Here is a 24499-nt window from a genome sequence, read left to right as displayed (position 1 = left end):
CATCCAGGAATATTCTACTGTTCTAAACTGCCACCTTTCCCTCCCCTCTAAATTTTGTAATAAATAGTAGAACTAATTTTATTCACACGAGAACAGATTAAGCTTTAAACAAAACAGTAATATTTGGATTTTTTTTTTTATTTAAATACAAACTGTATACTGACTAAGCAATATGGCAAGATAGTAATTGCTCAAATATACGCCGCCTAATTCACTAAACAATGTTATGATAACTTAAATCAAAAGACAAATAAGAAATAACTACATAAACTCAGCAATCCTTATCACTTCAGAGTTAACTGCCCAATGATTTATAATCTCAGAATTAGTACTGATATTTAAAGTAATGGCACAAGTGCCTTTATTTATTCAGTCAACTCGGCAATACAACACATGAAACAAAAAGATTCAATTTCTGTTCATAAAATCTGATCCTTCCTTGCACTCACCTTCTCAAAGTGAATAAAATATAACCTACTTATATTTCTTGAGCAAATAAAAGCGCATCTTGAAATGCTGTGGTTCAGTCAAAGTAACATAAACAGCAGGGGGCAGCAGTAGCCTTCCCCAGAGCTTTCTTTGATTTCTGAATCTCAGCCCTTCATGTGCTGAGTTTGTCTTTTCATATACTTGTACGTGGCTTTTTTTAATACATCCTGAAGACTACATTCTGTCACTCTCTTCATTAAAGGCTATCAGAAGGGGCTTAAGCTGCTAGCTCCAATGCAGATATGAGTGACAGGATGAAGACAAACTTTTCTTGGTGAATCTCAGGAGAAATAGAAACATCCATGCTGACTAAGGCCCAAAATACCAGAATGTATGAAAGGAAATGATTTGATACTGTAATTATACCACACTGGACCAGTTTTAGGGACAATTCAGATGCATACATCTCCCTTAAGATTTTGTGATTGTCTATGTAAACTGTTCCATCCTGATGTTTTTAAAACCAAACGGGGACTACAGTGTGACAGCTTGTTAAATTAATAAGTAAGTGAGCAAGCTGACACAATGAAATTAATTCCTCCAGTGGCACAGGAGCATCTATAAATACCTCACAACATAATCCTATTTATTTTCACACTTAGGGCTTCAAGGTTTCACATCTGAGCATTAGTTTTCCCAGTTTAAATTGTAAAAGGAAGAACATTAAAATATCAGAAAGGGCTTTGCATGAAGAATAAAAATGGGGACATCAAGCAGCACAAAGTAACAGACTAAAAATGGTACTTAAATGGATTTATTTTCTGTAGTTTTCCCCGCTGCATATACTTCACCAAACCTGAAGTATAAGAAGAATAAAAAATTGTTTATGAACTATAAAAGTGCAACTGCAAAAATTATTAATACCTTGTAAAACTGGTATCCTGAAAAACCTCACAGGACTTAACAGTCAAGAGGTACACCAAATGCTTCTGAATTGGTATGCAGTACAAGGAACATTTTATTTCATGCAAGTAAAGCTGCCCTTATGCACTTTTCATAATGGTGCTGGTAAACTCCTTACCTGCAGCAAAGAGCATGACTGCAACTGGTCTGTAGAACCGCCTCCGAGATCCCACACAGATAGAGATCAGACCAACCAGGAAAGCTATGAGAATGATGGCAGCACCACCCAACAGCAAAGCAAGAGTAGCTATCTGCCAGTCTATAGGAAAAAGAGAGAGAAAAAAAAAACTAATAACAATTCAGTTGCAACAAAACAAGCCCATAGGCTCAGCAGAAACAACAGAATACGAGGAACACAGAGCCTGCATCAAGGTTTGGGTAAATATACAACTGCACTTTTTCTTTCGGATTTCTTTTTGCTAATTAGCCAAACACCTTTCCACAACAAATGCAACTTAACAGCAAAGTGCAACAACCTCACACAGTTTTTCAAGGCTTAGTTGGCCTCATAGGGATTTCAGCTGAGGAAGATTGAATAATTTGGTACCTTGGCTTTGTCCAATTTAGAATGAGAAATTGAGGTTGGGCCAGGATTAGCTGGCATGTCTTAGCTGACCCCAAGAATGCTGTAAGTCTCTCACAGAACAGAGTAAAACTCAAACCTCTGCTTGAACTGATTACGGTGACATAGGAAGGGAAATACACAGAGGCTGATCATGGATACAATCCACTTGAGAGGTAGCAAGCCCATGTAACAGGAATAATAAATAAATAAATAAATAAATAAAGTAAAAGAAGGAGATTTTCAAGGGAAGGAAAAAACACATTTTAAACACTAAAAAAGGCGAATGTTTAGCCCTTATAAAAAACGGTAATGATGCAGACCGAGTCAAATCTGAAGTCTGCTTTAAAGTCATTCTAATGTGTCAGTTTTTCTTTTCTTCCCCCAAAAGCAACTTCTGAATCTAGCCCAGTGTGTTTTCTAATTATTTTTATGTATGCAGTTACAAACAACATCCTTGAAGTCTTAGATAATATAAAACAAAATTCATCTGCAAGCAGATGGACACCAAGGCTATACAACATCTAACTTTAAAGCTTCTGTGGGATTTAAGAAAGGCATAGGCTTCGTGCCATCTCTCCATGCAAAGAGTACTTAAGACTTTGTTTCTTTGCAATCATGGACTTCAAGAAAAAGAAACTGATCACTATTTACTGTTGATCACTGTTATTTTGTACTTTAAGTATCCAATGAATATCTCATTCCTTTGAATGTACTAGCACGCATATGACATTCAGAATGAAATGGAAGAATGTGTTGTATAGTTCAAAGAAAATAAAAGGATTTAACAGTTTTTAGAATAAATTTTGAGATCTTAATGCTACTAAAATAAGAACAGCAACAGTAAAAATACACATTCTCTTTCTGAAAAGCAAAATTCGGTGTTTTAGACAACAACAACAACATGTTTCTGGTTTCAACAGGGAACTAATCTGCTAAAGATGCCTAAAATGCAGTTGTGGGGTTTTGGAATGGGAGGGTTACAGCTATAATTACAAAAAAAAACTTCATATGTTATATGAAAAAGATGGAGAAGATGAAAACAAGAAACTGAAGATCTATAGAGGCGTTTCGTATCAAGAAAGTTATTTTAAAGGTGTTTGTGTGTGTACACACTTATTTTCATTTTTGTTAGAAATCTAGGCATGTTGTTTACTAATACTTTAATTACTAAGTACTCAACCTTCCAAGCCCTTTTACTCCATGTTTTTGGACCAAAACCAAGGCTAGGAACAATCTTTTATTCTACTTTCAGCATGCAATCTAAAAGATCAGCCTGCTGCATGTTCCTCTGGATGGAAATACGATTTTAGTTATGGATTGGAATGTTACGAGAAGTGGTTTTTAATGTTGATATGATACTTCAAAAACACTAAGTGGTTAGTATAGTGATGATTTAGAAAGTATTCTTCCAATATCACAGTGCATTATGGATAGAAAATACAGAAATAAATAAACAGAACAGACCATTTTGGAACACTATGAAAGGAATCTTCGCATTTGAAGATTACACAGCTACAAAGACTAGACACGTAAATACATCTTGCCCCAAAGTTAAAAGCCATAAAAAAGTGATAAAATAAATCAAAGTGCCAGATGGGAAAACTCAGAAACCACCAGTTTTGAAAGCCACTACAAATCACAGAATTTCTAAGTTGGAAGAGACCTCAAGATCATCGAGTCCAACCTCTGACCTAACGCTAACAGTCCCCACTAAACCATATCCCTAAGCTCTACATCTAAACGTCTTTAAAAGACTTCCAGGGATGGTGACTCCACCACCTCCCTGGGAAGCCTGTTCCAATGTCTAACAACCCTTTCGGTAAAGAAGTTCTTCCTAACATCTAACCTAAAATTCCCCTGGTGCAACTTAAGCCCATTCCCCCTCATCCTGTCACCAGGCACGTGGGAGAACAGGCCAACCCCCACCTCTCTACAGCCTCCTTTGAGGTACCTGTAGAGAGCGATAAGGTCGCCCCTGAGCCTCCTTTTCTCCAGGCTGAACAAGCCCAGCTCCCTCAGTCACTCCTTGTAGGACTTGTTCTCCATATTAATACAATATTAAATACTGCCTTTATACTGACCAGATACTGAAGTCTAATGCAAACAAAAGGCGTACAGCATTGGAGTAGCAAACAAATGGAAAAAGATTTGAGTTCACTATTGCTTTACAAAGCCATGTAGCAAGGCCACCAATCAAGTGAAAGTAACAAAGGCAAAGATGATATAAGCATGAGGTTAAAATACAACTTGGCTTCCAGGACAGAGCTATCTATAGATTTTGGAAAGGTTAAAAAATAAACAAGCTATTTTACTACAGTACCAATGTGGGAGGTATCAGTGTTGAAAAACACCTACACTCCCAACTTAAAAAAAGAATTGACTTTGTTTAACTAAGTTAGTTTCTAGAATAAGAGAGCCTACTTGTTGTTGTTGACAATAGGACCAAACTGAGGACTGAGGTTCTATATGTTCCTAAGGATTGGGTATTTAACATTGTGTTCTGTGTTCCAAAACGTCTGGAATCTTCTCCTGCCCTGCCCTCCCCCCCCCCCCGCATTTTTTCTTAGTTCCAGTTTTCATTTATGAGAGTATGCAACTCTAGCAGCCTTTAGGTACACCTGCAACAATGACAGATTCTGTTTGAAGAACATCATGAAAGTCAGTCCAGTCAGACAGCAGATAGACATTACAGCATAAATAATAAGGGGCTGAGTTTTTCTATATTGCCTACCATGGAAACTGTATGCTTAAATCTCCTTGTTGTCTTAGAAACACCTTAACTATCAATTTTGTAAGCCATTTGAGCTAGCAACAAAATAAATCTTATGTTGGACTAAGCAAGCAAATTTCTGCATAGGCAATGCAGAAATTATTAACAGTGATTATTTTAAGAAGAGGCCACTGGATTTGTTTTATACGAGAGAAAAGAAACATCCAAGAAAACTGAATAACTACCCCTGAAAGAAGAATCCCCTGTAAGTTAAGATAGCTACAACATTATAACCACATGTAACAAATGCTTTTCTACAATAATAAGGTGTAGTTTCCTCAGACTACCCAGATGTGATTTATAACATACAGCATCAAAATGGGAACAGCAGATTTCTCCTTTACATAGTGTTACTGGTACACTGAACATAAACATCATCAGTACACTTTGGTGATATCCAAAATATGCTTGCACCATATCTATACATGTGACAATCTTGTAAATGAGTTACTATACTCATATCAGGAGACTCAGCAATTCAGGGAGACTGTGCAGAGATAAAAACATGCATGAACATGAGCAAAATGGGACTTTGGAGATGATCTTTTTAAGTTTTCAGGATTCTAAATATGTGTTTACACTTAAGAATGCACATAAATATTTTTCACTGTACATCGGCACAGTTTATTTACATTATACAACAACTATTTAAGAAAAATGTTAAGAATCAGTAAAAACTCCACTCCTGCAAATCCTTAAAAACTTCCAGATTTTAAAAGGTGCTGCCGTCTCACAGGTACGCTGAAATTAAGTTCCTTTGTTGTTTTATAGCTGCAGAGACAACAGAAAGCCTAACTTTTTCCAATTTTCATTATTTTACCAATCTGAACAACAGGAATTAATACATTTTTGGACAATAGCTGAGTAATTCAAGACAGATTTCTTAATAAAAACTCCATTTAATTTGTACTGCATTTAGTTCTGTAAATCCAAAAAGTTTTTTTTTACTGCACATGAACCATTACAATGTTTATTCCATGGTAAATCTGTACCTCAGTTCTGATAGTGATGACAACATTTGCATCATTTTTATTATAACAATCTGCCTGTTAGTTTAGGGATGCAGATTTCAATATTTGCAAATGTATGCAAATTTGAACCCAGGTTCTTCAAACCTATTTTCAAAGCATATTGTATAAAATTCATAAAAGTCATCACTTTGAGTAAAATAAAAGATATGATGTTTCTTTTCAAGTAATTGTTCACAGATAATTCAGTGCCTTTTTGCAAGGACAGACTGATTGCATTGCTCTTTGGAAATTATACCAGATTCTTAATAATATGGAAGCACAATGTTAATTGCACACTAAAAGGTGTGACTCTCCTACCTTCTTGACCCCTAATGAAATGACCTAAGGCTTATATTCATTGGCTGTATATTCATTTATAATTAGAAGCACCTCCATTTGCTTTATTTCTTGGACAAAATAATGCTTCAATACCAAATTAAATTCAGGAAAAGCTTTAAAAGAATTATTAAAAATATAAAAGTTCCGCAATGTTTATTTTAATAGATAGGCCATTTTTTAATGTGAGAAAGAACAATGCAAATGGCTAGCACTGTCATTTTTCCACATTTTCGGCAAGTTCCCAAAAAGTTAAATATTCTCTCTATATGGTATTGTCTAGTAAAAAAAGCTGTGGAAGTAAACGCATATTGTTGGAATATGTGAAGTATTTGTACATATGTTTCTTTCAGGCAACACAAGCAAACTGAATACATCTCTTAAGAAGCAATCAAGTACTCCTTTCTTTCATACAATGGTTCTATGAGGAGTCCTCTCCTCACAGAAGCTAAAGAAATGCATGCATCTGTTACAAGCTGAAGGTAATGACCTTCTAGCACTAAACAAAACACCACTGAGGAAAACAAAACCAAAATAACTTATAACATTCTAAGGCAAGTTTTTCTGATTAATTGCAAAGCCTCCACTTAGTACATACTTGCTGTCAGCCAACAAATATTCCTAGAAATTGTAATATAGCGTTTAAATTCAGGAGTATTGAATTTCAAAGAGTGCGTCAAGTAAAGCATAGAAAGTTGAAGCACCCGCGCATAAGGAATTAAATATAACCTACTGAATGTCATAACAATCAACTAAGATAAATAAGGCTGCTACAGATATTCCTAATTGTTTCACATTAAAAATTATTTTTAATGTTATCAACAGTCACCAACTTAGCCATCCAACAACTATGTTATAAAAGTAACAACAATATAAAAAGACAAAGATAGAATCTGTTTTCTAAAAGTATATTTGTCACACGATAGTGCTCTTTTTTTCAGCATTATCAGGTGCATGGATTTCTGTGGAAGGTCAAACTATGGAATTCAGTGGAAATACTGAAGGAAGACAACTGTTGCATTCACCTTTAAGATCTGTGTGTGCAATAATTTTATGTACAAAGTCAGTTTTTTGGAATCTTGCCTGAGACGAAACAACTTTTTTGTTTGTTTGCTTGTTTTTTAAGAAGTTGCTCAGATGAATTTTGCTTTTACCTTCTAAGTTCAAAACAAAACAAAATATTTGGCTATGTGGATGAAGGACAAAATGGTTAAACTTGGGAAGTCCAGCATTTATAAGTTATTTGGTATCTACTCCTCCATTCTTTTACAGTCAGCACAAGTACAGTCTCTTGAGACTGTGTAGTCTACACTTCTGCACACTACAAAGAGAAGCCTTTTCTGGCAAGATCCATTCCAAATTTCCATTAAGTTCCTCTAGCCACAACCTTTCACAGTGGAACCTTGTACAAAATAGTAATAACTAAATATTTTGTGCTCCTTGTCAGTTCATATAGTATACTTATTACTGCTAGTTGTTTTACAGATGCACTCTGGTTTCTGCGTTTTCTTTTATGGATTCAGATTTTTCTAAAGTATGAAAATTGCTTGTGTGTGTGGATCTTCAAGTCACTTCATCACTTAAAAAGTGTTAGCCGTAGCTGTGGGAACCAGACAGCAGTGGCTGGGTGCATCATTTTCTTAAGACAGAACTCAGAAACTCCATCAAGGCATTCTTCTAGTTGTGACTTCAGTGTGAATTGAACATGAGATATAATAAAGTGAGGTCTCAGCTGTAAAAATAATCTGTTCAGAGAAGAAACAAAGCATTTTTCTGCTTCTTTTGCAACAGGAGATTTATTTATTGTGCTAATACATCAGAACTTGGTCGTCTTCTAGACACAAAGCCGTTGATACCAGGAGTCTTGCACAATACAGGTGGGCTTAACAGTGAGGTTTTTATGTGCTAATTCATCAGGATTTTGGGAATGTCCAAACAGAAATTTGAGCATTTGAAGCTGAGTGTCAAAATCCTTAAGTGCCTCCTAAGGATAATTCAGAGGTTCCACATAAGGCATCAGTCACTTTCAATTTACTATACAAGAAGCTCACAGGATGGTTTAGTGCTCCTAATGGTGAGTGGAAAGTCATTTAAAGCCAGACAACGGGAAAAAAAAACAAACAAAAAAAAACAAAAAACAAAAACATGCACAGAGATGTATCCAAAAAATACCCAAGTGGAGCAAAATCAAGGATACCCATGTCTTGCTGAGACATGGGATGCCAATGTCTAATGATAGCAGCTGACTAAGGAAATAGAAAAGGCAGATGCCTCCTTAATTGCAATATATTAGAGGACTTCTCAGAAACTGTAAGATCTTTGCTTCTCATCTCCAGACCTGAAACTCTGCTTCCATTTCCAAAAGAATATAACCACTGGGTGTGACTGATACCACTCTCTTCCACCTGCTAGACCCAAGCCATAGAAATACAAGAAAGATCCATAGAGCACGTAAACAAATAGATATGATGGAATACAAATCTGAGTTTTGCTTTCAAGTCACTCTTACCTACATGGTCTGTTCTGACTTTCCACCAACAAACAAAAGTGCCTCAACATTACTGGGAGGCAGCCCGAGTTCAGTTTCTCCTAGCTTGGAGGGAGAAGTTGTTAGCAGTCATTTACAATGTTGCATCTCTCTCACTCAGACTTGTTCTTGCTTTACTCTCCTCCAGAGCAAGATATCTTTTATCAGAGCAGAAGACACTAGCTCTGTTCCAAGTTAGGTAACAGCTGTTTGGAAGGACTCTCTATCATCTTAATTCCTCAGCCTGGGAAGAACTTGCTTGCTAGATCTGAGGACTAATTAGGCATCCATTGTACAGATGCAGGCAATGCTACAGGAAGTGTTTTAAATCAAATGCCACTGCCCACGTGGATTTGTTGGGGAATAATGGTAGCAGATCTGGCTCTTCATTCACTTTTCAATGGCAAGCAGAGCTCTTGGTGTCTTCTACCTGAGGATGCTGTTGAGCAGGCTGGATAAAATTTGGTTCCCAGAGAAGTCAGCAGCATGCAAAGCAGATACAGTTGTAGTTTCTCGGGATGATTTCAGCAGTCTGGCATGAGATATGCAGTGCATTAACCTGTCTGATGTTTCTGTTTCAGCTGCTGTATTAGGCAGACTATGATGGCCCTGAGACTACTGGATTCAAACTTTGTGTGCTTCAAAAGCAGTGCAAGTTTTATCCTTATTCTCTACCGGAGATCAAACCAAACAACAAAACCAATAAAAATATGGTAACCATCTCTGCTGCTGCTGTTATGCAAAGGAGACAGATTTTGCAAGACAAGACAGTCTAATGCCTGGGGGGTTACAGATGTATGAGCAACTTGAAACATAACAGGTGCTTGCTCCTCCGCCCACTGACACACATCTCTCCTGAAGATTAAAGCTTGCATTCCTTATTTATAGAAAATACACACTTTGGGAGGTTTTAGTATAACTCCTATTTTTCTGAGTCATGGCCTGCCTGCACTTCTAAAATCATTGAGTAAAATCCTTTAAATGAAGCACCTCTTCAGATAGAGCCAAGTGCTGCCATTATACAGATCTTTATTTTATTATTTAAAGGCAACGTGCATTGCACATCACTTCTGACAACCGATGACTTCAAAACAAGCGCAGATTTACAGAAAATCAAGTAATCTATAATTCATTCATAGAATAATACGTGTACTCAGGCACTTCTTCCATTGGCTATGTGGCATTACTCTGAGATTAGCTTGCTACTACACCATTTGAATTATCAGATATTCTTTCATTCAATAAAAAAATGAAACACCCACCTACAACTCCAAGAACATCAGAAAACCCTGGAAATCTTACAATTGTGTCATTAGGAGAAAAGTGTGGGAGATGTGTTATACAAGCTTTTCAAGAAAAGCTCACCTTTTCTGACTTCACCCATATATATTACTATATTTCAGTAATCTGAAGAAGGAATAAGTGCACTTCATGTTGTAACAGAAGTGTAATTATTTCCTACAGTTACCAATGCTTTTCAAGCAAACTGGCTATCTTTTGCAGTTTTCAAAACTCATTCCACTGTTCCTTGCAGAAAACAGTTTGCATTTAGAATAGTTCTAATAGTACTTTCCAACAAAATGATGGCATTTATATTATAGAACTGGAACAACTGAAAACACATAAAGCAATACAGCTGGATAGACTTTACCCTCTACAGCTTGCTGTCTTGAATCTTACATGGTTATCCCTGGACACAAATCAGTAACAGAGGCAAGGTTACTCTATACTTGATTCTAAATATAAAGTCTCATCAAATATTTAAACCACTTACGATCTCCCTAACATAAGGAACATCTTTTAACTTACTGGTGCAAAGGTTCTTTATTAAATAAAGAGCAACAGGATAAGTTACTAATTTTGAAATTGCAGTGAACAACAGCAGTAACAATAACCCACTAAGATTAGAAGTATTCCTTAAAAAAAAAAAGAGATAAAGAGTGTTATCAGTCATAAAGGGTATGGTGCTCTCTGATCAGATAAACTCACACAAACTTCACACTTTCACACTTTATACAGTTATAGCACTTTCATGTGTCTCTTAGCTGGCTGGAGAAGGATGGCTGAAATGGTAGCTTGCCATCAAACTAAAAAGTCTAGACTACTATGCAGAAGTCTTAGATGTGTTATGCTCACAGGCCTTGGGTAGCCTGAGACTAAAATAAGCGCTCCATTTATAAAAGAGGAGAAAATAACTTAAAATTTTCTATGTGGGCTAAAGGGAGAGGTAATTCACAAATTCAAGACATTCTGAACACATTCAAGAAGTCAGGTAAACATAAGGCATAAACAAATATCAGTGACCACAGAGTCACAGAAAAAATGTGGTTAGAAAAGACCTCTGGAGATCGTGTCACCCAGCTCCCTGTGGAAAGAAGGACTAGCCTCCAAGTCAGACCAAACTTCAAAGCTAGGTAAGCTTGTTCAGGGTCTTAGGTGGTGAGTTTGAAGTAGTATAGCTTTTGATTTTATATCCACCTTCAGATAAAGTGTAGGGCATGATTATTAAAGAGAGTAATATGGAAAGTGCCAGACTACAGTTTTTAAAAAATAAATTGAATGTTTTATTAATTCATCCGTACATTGCATGAGCTACTTTCTTCAGACTTAGTTAAATCACATCTGTTTCTCTTATTTTATACCAGACTATCAGCCTTGCTAAGGTTTTTACAAATGTGTCAACATCAACTCAGAGCAACGATCCACATCTTCTAATGAGGAAGCTGCTTTTGAGCTAGAAATTTCCCCTTGGAACAACTGCTTAGATTCAAAACAAGCAGATTCCATCCAAGACCATTGAGCCATGTTAATTCAGATATCTGCATCTAATGTATAATTAAGGTTAAAGCTCTTCAAGTGCTACCAATGAGCAGCCTTTTATTTTATTTTATTTTTTTCCTTTCAAGAACAAATTAGAACAGAATTATAAGCACAAAACTAGATTCAAGTCATGTTACTGTATTATGCTGTAAGTTAAGCTTACATTTATGTTTTGACTTTTTTAAACCACTAGGCTTCAATATGTACAGAGGTCCTTTTGCATTTATTTCCTTGAGATTGTTTTGCTTTTCAAACATTCATGGGTAGTTTTTGGAGAATACAATAATCATAAGGAAAATGAGTTTTCATAAACAAATACATAGGTCGTTAAGTAACAAAGTCATGTCTCTCATCCATGAGGATAGTTTCATACTGGTTAATAGTATTCATTCAAATATATTTTTATATGTGCTATTTTCACGATAAACTGAAATGCTCCAAAAGGAGACATTATTTTCTAGGAATAGTGTGTGTGTGCGTGTGTGTATATATATTTACATATAAAATGTAAAATACATGATGTTTACCTGACAGATCAGATTCTATGGAACCATTCCACATCATATTTATGTATCTTTGATTTAGAAAACTATAATGCCTGCAGTGAACTGCATAAATTCAAATCTAATATTATTAATTCTGAAAACATAAGGCAACTACCTGTAAAGGTATAGACATCATGCAGTTATACATAAGGCATATTTAATTTTAGGCAGATACTGAGACAGAAATAAATATTCATACATAACTCTTAACTCCTGATAAATCTGTAAATGAACCATTGTAAATCAGACTTACACTTCAAATGAGGTCTAAAGAAAATTTTGTTTAACAACACCAAAGAGAGATTCCAAACCCTCTAAGTTTCCAGTTTAGCATGTGGATTTAAAATACAGTAAACTTAAAAGACAACTTGTGCACAAGGCAATTTAAGGTTTGATCATAGAAAATAATTTTGTGCCTAGACAGCTGGTGAAACTGTAAAACAGCATTGCTGGACTTTATCACAAAGATCTCCACACTGGCAACTTCGTTAAATTTTCAGCTCCTGAAATTGTTATTAGTGGGAATTTTAGAATTTCATACAGGGGAGAGAAATATGCATGAATATATTTATATTTCTTCAAATTACAGAAAAAAATGAAATGGTGATTTATGTAAAGACTGAAAAAGACAAAAAAAAGCAAATTAAGAAGAGCTCTTATATCATGAGGTGTTTTTTTTTTTTAATTTAATTTGCCTAATTCAGATACTTGAACTCGCAATACTGTGCAGTACTTACACAACTTTAAAAGCAGTATGAGAGCAAAGGATTGCTTGCAAGCTATAGAAAAAGGCCTCAAAACAGTAAATGAATGCAAGCAAAAATACATCCCAAGCATTAGCACTGCTCAAGGAAAACACAACTATTTTCTGCTATAACAGCCAATGTAATCATGTTCTGTACATTTCCTTCTGTTCAAACACTACCAAGTTGCCCTTTTGATAGCAGTCAGGGGTCCTACATCTAATTACAACAAAGGTTTTTAATTAAACCTTGAATATGCTTTAACAGCTTCTAGCATGAGCTTGCCCTTGATGGTGCCACTTGAGGTGCTCTCCTTCAAGGGATGATGAAGTAAATCTCTTAAAACCATGGGTGAAGATGCCTTTTTCTTGTGTATACTACTGCTTTTCACAGCTAGCTAGCTACAAAGCTGCTTGCATCGGTATCAAGCTAAAAGAGCTTTCCCTGTGGGAGCTCTCCACTATCTCCAAAATATACCGCTTGCTATATTCTTGATGTAGGAGGAAAGTGCACTTAAAATATTAAGTAAGCACACAAAATGGTCTCGAATATGAGCCCAGTCCAACTGGATGAACTTACTGGGAGCCCTTCCACTGACTTTAGTAGGAATTATAATGCACTAGCAGAATGTGAAGGCATACAGTAGTGTCTCATATTTCAGGTCTCCTCAGAGTGCAGAATTGTGTGCCAAACATGAGGAAAAATAATTCTCCCCCCCCACACACCCCAGTCACCTCAAATAAAACAATCATTCCCTTCTTCCCTAGTAGCGTGTGAAACCTGGCTCCACTAGACTAGAAAGTATCTAAGGAAAATAAGTAAAGCTCATTCAATGAACTTGAATAAAACTGTGCAGGCAGGAATCTTCACACAGTATAGAAGAAAGCTTCAGGAGAGGGCAAATTTTCAATAAACAGAAATATTTTATTTCTATCCATCCCCACTGATTCATCTTCCATCTTTCCATAAACAAATAGGTAACTAATAAAGGAACGAGATAAATTAGTTGCCTTACATGTTGTTCCATAAACTGTCCTGCTTCTTTTAATGTCCCACTGTGTGCGTGCATGTGTGTATGCACATGCGTGGTGGGGCACAGGTTGAGGGGGGAGCCCAATGAAGTGTGTGTGGGGCAGGGGGATTTGAAGCAGGTTCTCATTCAAGCCAGCTAAAAGGTCCTTCTGCAATCAAGGGGATACTATTTCAGGAGACAGAGAGAAGGGGCAAAGGATTCACGTTGCTAAGGAGACAGTAGAAGCTGACATTCCTACATAAATTTCCATTTATACCAGGGAAGGAAAAGAAAGCTCCCTGAAGTTTGTGTACCCGGGTAACTGATTGAAACTGACGGTTCTTTACAATTTGGTTTGAGGATATGTGATTTAAACAAAATTCAAAACAACATTCAAAACCTCAAATATTACTCCACACAAGTATAGAAAGACAAGAACAGGAGCAAAGGAACCTGTGCAATTTCTACTCAAAGATCAGCAATTTCCTAGAACCTGTAAGAGGATTTCAGAGAAGCCAGAAAAAGAAAAGCCATCTAGAACATACAGACAGTCTCCTTACCCCTTTCCCAAAACAAGCATCTCATCCCTGTGTGATTTACCAGAAGCTAGAGAGCACAGTGATCCAAACGGATGATATAGCAACGCAAGCATGTGTGGGGGGAGCATGGGGGTGGAAATGAGGGGCAGAAGGGAAGAAAAGAGGCCAGCTTTGTTTGTAAATGTTTCTGTTGGGATTCCTGATATTGGAATCAGCATAAAGTAAATAAAACAACACATAAAACCAGAAACGATTATCGAACTACAAAAGAATTTACTGAAAAAATATTCAACAGGCGGCAGCTTGTTTGTATCACTCACAACCAGCTGAGTGTTTTTTTTTAGTACCCCAAGCAACAGTGAAATGGCATTAGAAATAAATAAATACCATGACCAAAGACATAGAAACCTGAAGAACAAAAGAACATCAAGAAGTCAAAATGTGGCAAGAAGGAAAAGAAGTATGATAGACAATGGGAGCAATAGCAGTACATGATAGAAAAAGGTATACACGAGTACACCAAGAGGGATGGAGAAAGCTAGAATCCAGATGTCTTCATGTGGGACAAAATAGCATTTTGTTTTATTTATTTATTTATTAAGATTAGGAAGCCTCAGCTTTCCATGCCTGGTGACTTCTGGGGATGGGGACGTAATGATAAGATCCTTGATCCTCAACAGCTTCTCCTTACACGGTAACAACGGCCACAAAGAAAAATAATCAAAAGTAGGCTAAACTCGGGATCTTTTGTGAAAGCAGTCAAGCAGAGATAAGGAATCAGTCACCTCTTTCACTTACAGAAGCTATCCTTAAGCCTCTCCTGCATTCTAGACCGTCACGCGGGGAGGGGAAATAGCAGACGGTTGACTCCCGAAGCCCTCCCCAGAGCTTTACTTCCAGAAATCCCTGCCCTCGCCTTCGCTCGCAAGGCGGAGGAATTGGGGCTGGAGCAGGGCGGCACGGGAGGGCGCCCCGCTGCACCAAGGCGGGTGGGGACGGCGGGCGGAGAGGCGAGCCCCGGCCCCGGGAAGGCAGAGGGGAGGCGGCAGAGGCCGAGCACGGGGCGGAGAGGGGCCGGGAAGGGCGCTCAGGGCGGGTGGCCAAGAGGCGCCCGCGCCCGTACTTTTCGCGACGGCGGTGGCCGGAGCAGGGAGCAGGGCTGCGAGTGGGAAGGCAGCGGGCGAGGCGGGGAGCTCGGGTAGAAGAGGGGGCGGCGGAGCAGAGCCTCGGGCACCGTTCCCATACGGGAGGGCTGTCCCCAAGAGCAAGGACCCTGTCCCGAGCCGCTCGCAAACCCGGGCGACCGAGGAGAGCCGGCTTTGGGATGGCGGGGGCACGCCGGCGGGGCAGCCCGGGCACGGAGATCTCCTGGCGGCCGCGGCGGAGCCGAGAGAGCGGGAGGCGGCTCGGGGACAGGGGGGACAAGGCGGAGGGGCAGGGGGAGCGGGGGCAGCCGTATCTTACCGCTGTGCAGCGTCGACTCGCAGAGCCAGCTGTCCAAGTTTCCGGGCTTGCGGCAGGACTCCCACAGAGACAGGTAGTACTGGTGGTCCGCCGTCACCCAGGCGGGGCTCAGCACGGCCCCCAGGTCCAGGCACAGCGCCAGGAAGATGCACACCAGCCCCACCAGCTTCAGCGGGGTCAGCACCGAGACGCGCACCTCCTCCATGCCGCTGCCGGACGAAGCCATAGGGACCAGGGGGAAGGAGGAGGAGGAAGATGAGGAGGAGGAGAAGGATGCGAAGCCGCCAGCCCCGAGGGGAACAGGAGCGAAAGCCCGGCTCCCAACAGGAGAAGCGGGGGGCGGGAGGAGCAGCGAGACCAGCGCTGACTAACGGCGGGGAGAGGCTTTCGCAGGCAGCACAGCTCCCTCCCTCCTCCGCCGCGCTCCCGCCCCGGTGTATCAGGTGCAGCAGCTCCCCCTGTCGCGCTCGGCTCGGCCCGGCCCGGCCCGGCCCGGCCCGACCCCGCCGCGCTCCTCCCCCGGCCCGCCCCCCGCCTGGGGCGGTGCCCGGCCCCGCACGGCTCGGTATGGACCCTTATGGCCCCGCTCGGGGCGAAGTTTGGGGAAGTTTCCCCGTTCAGCCCGGGCAAAAATGCGTGGAAGCGGCGGGTGCGGGTGCGGCCGGGGCTGGGTGCTCCGCGGCAAAGCGCCGGGGAGCGGGGAACTGGGAGAAAAGAAAAGCCAAGCCAAGCCATCTCGGGTTGGGGATTAGCAGTGGCTGACCTTGACTCCTTTTCTCAAATGACCTTTAAATCACAAGTCTTCAGTATAAGGTTAAAAAAGAAAAAAATCAAGGTTTCGTTGTTCACGCACGGGCGTACTGGTAATTCCCTTCTCTCTCTCCCATCAGCTGCCTTTCTGAACCCAAATTAAATCTCAAGAAAGGATAGGTACTTTGACCAGCTTCCATTTCATCTCTGTTTATTTTGCTTAATTAGTATTACAGTACTGAGAATGTCAAGGGTGCATATTTTGTCTAGTTATTAAACACTGTCTGCCTCACAAGACAAAAACACATGCAGGGATATCGTATAACATCCATTAAGGACTATTAAAAAAGAAAAAGAAAGAAAAAGATTCAACCTTCAGATTTGAAAGGGAACACAGTGACTGAGATTTGAGGCAGAACTATAAAAATACGAAGGGAGAAATCAAGCCCCAAAAGCCATTGTCAGGTGTAGAAACAGGAGAAAACCCTGCTCCATAAGTCTTTCTTGTATCTATGGGAATATTCTCAGTAATTTCAGAAGGTGCATGAATAAATCCTAATTTAGACAAATTCCTCATTGTATTTCACTGTTTGTAGTCCTTAAAGGCAGAAACAGAAAGAAAGAAAGAATATTATTCATATTGCAGGCTCCTTGGAGCACGAACAGCTTTACTCTTACAGCTGTTTACAGGAGTAAGTGTTTGAGGTGTAGTTTTGACTTCTCAGTGACATTGCATTGGATTACACATTTTGCAACAATTCCTCCTTTTCATAAGCATTTAGGTGCCTCCTCTGTTAGAAACACAACCACCAAAGCTCACTGCCCTGATACCATAGTAGGTGCATCAGGATGCATATACAATGTAATGTTAGCAGAAGTTTTTTTAGCAGGTGTATTCAAAGGGCTATAAGCCACAGATATTTGTGAAGCTGCTAACGCCAGTCTGTCATTAATCCTGAAGAAGAAATGCATTTCCTTGACCTGCTACTGCTAACGTTTGAAAAGAAGTTTTTTGTTATTGTTTTTTTTGTTTGTTTGTGGGTTTTTTTTTTTTGATATTTTTTAATGTCTGATATAATTTGAGTAAGTATATACCAGAAGCAAGTATGTTAACTAATTGGTTTGTCTGAGTCATTTTTCTATTACCTCTCAATTGTAAAATGATAATTATTGGAAGAACATAGCAAATAAAATTAATATATATATATAAAACAAACAATGAGAAAGGCTTTAAAAATGGATAAAAAGTGTAGTTTTGCCAAGCTAAACACACTATCTCAAAACTGTATGAAATGCAGAATCATGGTTCTGTTCCAGTATTTCATAAAAAGAAGGAGAAAATACCAACGGTTGAAACATATGAAAACTTGGGAAATTATGTACTGAAATAGCACTGGTATCTATAGTTAATGTTGCCAGCACTTTCTGTACAAGGCTCAATTTGTTTTTCTTTATTAAACCCTGGTTGTTAGGGCTGGGCTTGCCTCTGCAAGATATCTGCATTAAGTTGATTTATTTTTTTTTTAAGTTCTAGCTAAAGTTCAGTTATATGGATTCACTGTCTACAAAACAAACAAACAAACCTAACCTAACCAACCAACCAACCAAACAAACAAACAAAATTTCAACACATTTTAAGGTGAGAAGCAGAAAGTTGACCCACAACCACATGAAACCACCACAACCTACACACTATGCCTCAGTTTGGCATGCTCAAGAGATCTGTGTTTGTGTCAAATTCTCCAGAGATTTAATCCGTAGTGAGTGTACTGCAGCTGTTTACAGCTTTTGTGTCTGATTGAACAGTGTATCAGCAAATGAATGCTGAGACATGCTCCAGCCTGGGCTTTCTAGCCATCCACTAGCCCTGGAAGTACCTGGAGAGCCTGCTCTGGACATGAGAAGGAGCAGGGAGATTTCCCCTTGCTGAGGAGACGCAACAAGGAGCATGGGAGACACAGCCCAAGCAGTGGGACTGCTTGGTTCTAAGGCATGATCAGATATCAAGGGTCCAAAGGACGTGAAAACAGCCTGGGGTACTTCCCAGAGTACAGGAGGGCTGGATAGAAGGAGGCAGAGATGGCCTAAGTGTGCAAGCAAGGATTAAGTGAATAGAGGGAAAATGGGAAAAGACAGCATGGAAAAACTGAAATAGCATACTTTGTAACAAAGTAACAAGCACCATTGCCTCAGAAATTTGTCTTTGAATTACAGAGTACTATGACAATCTTTTTACCTTTGGTGAATGGATATGAAATCAACTAGAAAACTCACTGCCCTGCCTTCCTGGGTGGTCAGTCTACAGAAGGAGCAACTACTGAAACTATTAATTCAAGTGACAAAGATCTCCTCTCTGTCACTATGACAACCTTACCTTTGCTGATAGCATAAGTTCCGGGTCAGTGTGATTTCACAAAATGTGCATTTTTGCTGTACAAATTACTCATTTTTGTCTGAATGACTTAGCTGGGATAGAGGTTGGAAGCTCATGTCGATAAATGAAATCAATTGCAAGGATGTAAAACACTATAAACTTGTTAACTATTCCCTAATATGAGGTTCAAAGCACCCAATTTCTCTTATCATCAGTGGACAGTTCAGGTAATTCTCAACAAATCTGTATATGAAATTCCTCTTATGAAACATAAAATTATATTCCTTCTACAAATCTGATAGACACATTAATTGCTGTTTATGAGAACTCGTGCTAAAGTCATAAAGACAATAGAAGAATCCAAATGTAATTAATACTGTTGTATTCAGCAAGAAGTTAATATGGAGGTACAATGTGCAATACAAATAAATTAATAAATTGCAAAGCATCTAAAAAAGTATGGATTGCCTGCTTTGTCTCTTTGGACAAGCAGGGATCCTCTGGAAACAGGTCATGCTCATATACTAATTTAGTGTGTGAACATTAGTTATTCAGTATCTATGTGGAAACATATGAATTAAACCTGTCTAAACCTTGCCATTTCTAAATGCTACACTCTGGAATAAAAATATATTTAAAAATACAATATGCTATTATATATATAATTTAAAATAGAAAAATTCTAATTTAAATCATGACCTAGTATTTTTCTAAGATATTTAAGTATGTTATAAAAGTAAACATTGTAGGAGCCCATTTTTAAAATGATACTGTATTTCTCAACAGAGGTATTTTTCTTAAGATATCACAATAGCACCAACATTTAACCTCTGTCTGTTTTGTTTTGTTTTCTCACCAGTTTGTCTTTTGATCATCTTCTCTTTCTTCCTCTCTTTTTTTCCCCCTCCTCTTTCTTTCTGAGTTCTCTGTTTTTCTTTTGGCATTTTTATCTCTCTTGTAGATCATACCATCATGTAGATCATCCATAAACCATAGAGTCAAAGAATATTTTAGGCTTGAACGGGACTTTCAGAGATCATCTAGCCCAACCTGCTGCTCATAACAGGTCTAATCAGATCAAGTTGCTCAGGGCTGTGTCCACTTGAGGCTTGAACATCTCCAAGGATGGAGATGTTGCAGTCCCTCTGGGACTCTGTGCCATGCTGTTTGAACATGAATGTGGTAAAAATAGATCCTAGTATCTAATCAGAATTTCCTGCATTATACCTTTTCCTTGTTGCCTCTTTTACTATCACCATGTACCTCAGAGAAGAGTCTAGCACCATCATTTTTGTGTCCTCTGGCTAGGAAGTAGTAAGGTCACACACCTTCTCTTCTCAGTGCTGAACAAACCCAGCTCTCAGCTTCTCATATATCAAGAGCTCTGACCATCCACATTGCCCTGTTCAGGACTCACTCCAGGATGTCAATATGTTTTCTGTACTGGGAAGCCAAAACTCTGGACAGATCATTCCAGATATGGTCTCACAAGTGCTGAATAGAGGTGAAGGATGAGCCTCCTGGTATGTTGGCTACCTTCTTTCTACAACAGCCCAGAATGCCGTTGGACTTCTTTGTTGCAAGGGCATGTTGCTGGCTCTTGTTCAGCTTGTTGCCCACTTTGCCCACTGGGTCTTTTTGTGCAGAGCACCTTCCTAGCTGGTCAGTCCTTGCCCCGTGCAGGTGCATGTAATAATTAGCCCCATGGTGCAAGAATTTATTTGCAATCTTAATCTTTGCAAAGTTCCTGTCAGATTCCATACTTCATCCTGCACAGGTCCTTCAAAACCACAGTCCTGTCCTTCAGTCAATAGGCAGCAACACACCCACACCCACACCACTCAACGTCATCTGCAAATTTGCTGAGAGGGTTCCTCATGCTGTCATAAGTCCCAGCTGCAACACGTGTATATACCTGGTAAAGGGTCCTTCCAAGTCAGAGCTGGAGAGGTTTTCTTGAATCTGATAAACACTACATAAGGAACACTGAGTGAGACATGCTTTTTTCCCCTTCTGCCATGAGCAAGACTCTTGCATGAGAGCAGTAACAAGCAGTCAAAGCCCTGTCCCATATGTATTGAGCTGCCTTCTACCTCTGCTGTTAATGCTTCACAGAATCAATAGGAAGAGCTGTGTGGTGAAGGGCTCCTGAGAAGGTTCCAACCTAGCAAATATTAGAAACTATGAAAATAAGATGTTGATTTCCATGGGGTTTCTTCCATTGTGCATAGTGTCTTAATACTAGGTCCTGCAATGATAGCAGTAGTACTGAGGCAGCAGTTCAGTTATCTTTCCCTAAAGGGGGTTAGGGTCTGAATTATGCATGGGCTGAGGTCACTGCTGCTGTCATGTGTATTTTTAAATTAGTTTCTAAAGCCATATAGTGTCCAATCTGGGAAACACATCACCACCTAAGTGCTACTGCATTTTCCTTAACCACAGTGGACTTGGCACTATGCAGCAGAAGGCAGAAGAAAACCTTTAGTTTCTTGGTAGTGGTTTAGTACTGTCTGTGCCACAAACAGCACAGTTACTGAGAAATAAAAAAAAAAAAAAAAAAAAAAAAGCAGAAGCTGAAAAAGCATGGAAAGTTTTTATCTTACTAGGAATAAAAAATAGTAACAAGATGTTGTTTGAAAATTGTGATAAAGCTGAATATAACATACCTAAGAAAACAAAAAAAAAGTAAGTAGAAACTATTCGTTGCAATATATAGTAGATATCCTAATGGAAAATGTATGGTTAAGTTAACAACACACAGAAAATTCAATGCTTCTGATTTATCTAAACCTAAGAAGATGGGCATCATTATTTCACATTTTAATATCTTTTTAATTTTTTTTTTTTATTTTTTTATTTTTTATTTCCCACAGAGGCTGAGATTGTAAAAATGTTATCTCCTGATATATCAACACCTCATATGGTCAAATGAGCTACTGTGAAACCTCCCAGATATCACAGATATCATATCTGAGAAAGTGTATTTGTTCTGCTTGTTGATGCCTGTTGGAATTTCTTTCACAATGTTTTGAATCTTTCCCCTAATCGTTGTCATTTGTACTTCTGACTGAATGCATTTCTTCACTCATATATTTTAACACATCTCATATGCCTTCAAGCATCAACAGAAATGCATTTTTCATTGGCTGGATTGATGTTGCTTTTTTTTTTTTTTTTCTTTTTCATTGCATTTGTAATGTGGCATGTGTTTTTGTTTTTTACTATTATTATTATTTTTTTGATACTCTACTCAAAATGGCAAAGTATTTAGAGGGAGCAAGCAGGTTCATTTCATTCTGCTCTTTTAAGAGAATGCCTCTAACTGCAATATTAGAGCCAATCTAATTAAGATTAATGACAGAAATCAGCATTTAAAGAAAGGGACCTATAGGAATTTACAGAACACATCAAAAGCCAGGATTTGATCTGCATCTACACTCCTTGATTACTTTGGTTGGTGTGAAGGCCACCTAAAAAGCCATATCAATCTATGCTGTGGATCTAGCTCCCCTACTAGTTGGCAAGGCAGCTAAGGCAGGAAGTGTCCCTGCAGTTCCAGGTGAGAGGCTGGTCCCAGCTCTCTACTGGGGTTCACCTTCCTGTGGCCCATTTGGCGCTGGACCAGGCACTGGACCAGGCACAAGGCGTCCTCCAGCAGCAGTCCTGCAGTTGCCTTTTTGTGATTACCAGACCTTTCCTCTCCTCATGCTTCCTCTCATTCTATGCTGCCAGTGAGTGGAAATGCAGATGAAGAAGAATAGCTAATGCTTTTTGAGGGCAAACCTGGAGGTTAATTATAGATATCTTCAACCCGCCCCCTCCCTTATCCCCCCTCACCCCCCCCCAGTATTCCAACAAGGCTTTATTATTGTATGAGAGATTATGACTGTACTCTTTTCACTGCCTTTAAATAAATTGTTCTGATCCTTCTCTTAAAGGCAGAAAAGGACAGTATCCTGTAGGATTTTTTTTTTGATAACTTGAGTATCTGTAACTGTTTTAGATCCATCCATTTTTTTTGTAATCTCATTTTTTATCAGATTAGCTTCATGCATGCTTAACATTTAGCAAAAAATAAACTTGAGGCCTAGCAGCTCCCTTTCCTCCTGCTCCCTCCTCCACATCATACACTCACCACTTGTTTTTAGCCAAGAAGTGGTGCTCTACAGCTCCAGTTGCTATGTTGTTCATATTAAGACTGCCAGTAAAAGATTTTCATCTGGCTTCTCTCAGTCACACAAGAAGTAGTAAAAATAAAAGTAAAGGGAAACTTGCAGTCCAAAATACATGCAAGCAAGGCTTGCAATGAGCAGTCTTAAGAACTAAAATAAATTCTTAAGGGAATCAAATACAAAGCTTCAGCAAATTGGATAAGTTTTAGAAGACCAAGAAAACCATGGTTTTAAGTAGGACATTTCTCTAGATCTATGTTTAAGATTTTTGTTCATCAAAGTTTTTCATTTTCATAAAGAAACAATATTAACAAAATCACATTCCAAAGTTATTTTAAAACTAGAAAAATGAATTTAAATCGGGGAAAAGTAATCTCATGGCAGATGACAGTTACACTTTCTTGTAACATGTGCATCTCTCCACTGGTTAGTTAAGTACATTTCTCAGACCTCTAGTCCACTTAATCTGGGCAATGAAAATCCACGTCACTGGAAAAACAACGAGTCACATTTCTTCTGCTTGTTTACCACAGTCATGTATTTCTTCCTTCACTGGCTATCTCCCCATTAAGCAATATGGAGAACGAAGGAGGCTGTCATGGTCTATTGAGAGATATGAAGGTACTTGTTTATTTGAAGCAAGACATTAGTTATGGACCAAGGGAAAAAAGACCTTGTGAAGAGTATGAAATTAACAGAAACAACAGTACAATAAAAATTACAAAAATAAATTTGTAATTCAAAAGACAGAAGTATTTTACACCAATGTCCCATATATTAAATCTACCTTCACTGAAGCACAAAGCACATACCAGTCAACTATTGATTGTGAGAAAAGCCATATGTCAAGCATAGTATATGATAGATTGAAGAAAAATCACTTTGACTAGCATGAAAATTAAACCCAGTCCCAGATTCTTTACATACCCCAAATCTTATCGATTTGAGTAGATTAATATGTTAGGAATGCAGACTAGGTGCAGAACAAGCCTTGATAATAAATATGTCATAATGTTTTGCAGTATCTTTTTCATTTCCCCTCTCCTTCAAGCATTTGCAGTGTGGTATTGCTTTTTAAAAGTAAAATAAAATAAATCTAGTTCCTTTTCAGTTTCAGAAGTCCAGCAGGATACACAGAGATCTCCCTTTTCTTTTGTCACTTACAGAAACAGTATATAATCCCCACAGCTTTGTATCCTTCTGGGACCACAGTGGGATGACAGCCAACTAACTGCTGGCACCAGTGCTGCTGGTTTTGCCCTGCTGCTGGAGTTTTGGCTGTAAGCAGTGCGTGCAGAGTCACACTAAGAACAGATAGATGCCTGTGGTACGCTGCTCATTTTGTGATGAACCTTTATAGATTTCTTGCACTGTGCATCTTTCCATATCCAAAATGTGCATTAGAAACTGTCTTTGTTTTAAGTAGGATTCAGCTGTTTAAAAAGCCCCATCAATGTAAAAAAAAATATGAAGGAAATGA

At 38.8% G+C, this 24499-nt stretch overlaps 1 protein-coding gene across 3 annotated transcripts in view; it reads right to left on the bottom strand.

Moving 5' to 3' along the window:
• TMEM47 (transmembrane protein 47) overlaps positions 1-16220 on the bottom strand; it is a 260959-nt gene extending 244739 nt beyond the window's left edge. Inside the window, exons 1-2 of one of the 3 annotated variants that reach the window (XR_011097898.1) lie at positions 15724-16220; positions 1511-1651 (exon numbers count right to left, since the gene is read on the bottom strand). Coding sequence is in view for 2 of the 3 variants with exons in the window: in XM_068686692.1 (XP_068542793.1) it covers positions 1511-1651; positions 15724-15949 (367 nt within the window). In the remaining variant the exon portion in view is untranslated. The remainder of the gene's footprint in view (positions 1-1510; positions 1652-15723) is intronic. The other 2 variants (XM_068686692.1, XM_068686678.1) reach the window with 2 other exon arrangements.
• Between the last annotated feature and the right edge of the window lie 8279 nt (positions 16221-24499).

Source organism: Anas acuta, chromosome 1 (genome assembly GCF_963932015.1).
Source record: "Anas acuta chromosome 1, bAnaAcu1.1, whole genome shotgun sequence".
NCBI classification, from domain to species: domain Eukaryota; kingdom Metazoa; phylum Chordata; class Aves; order Anseriformes; family Anatidae; genus Anas; species Anas acuta.
Note: the sequence above shows the minus strand (reverse complement) of the source record. Positions and strands in the feature narration are given on the sequence as shown.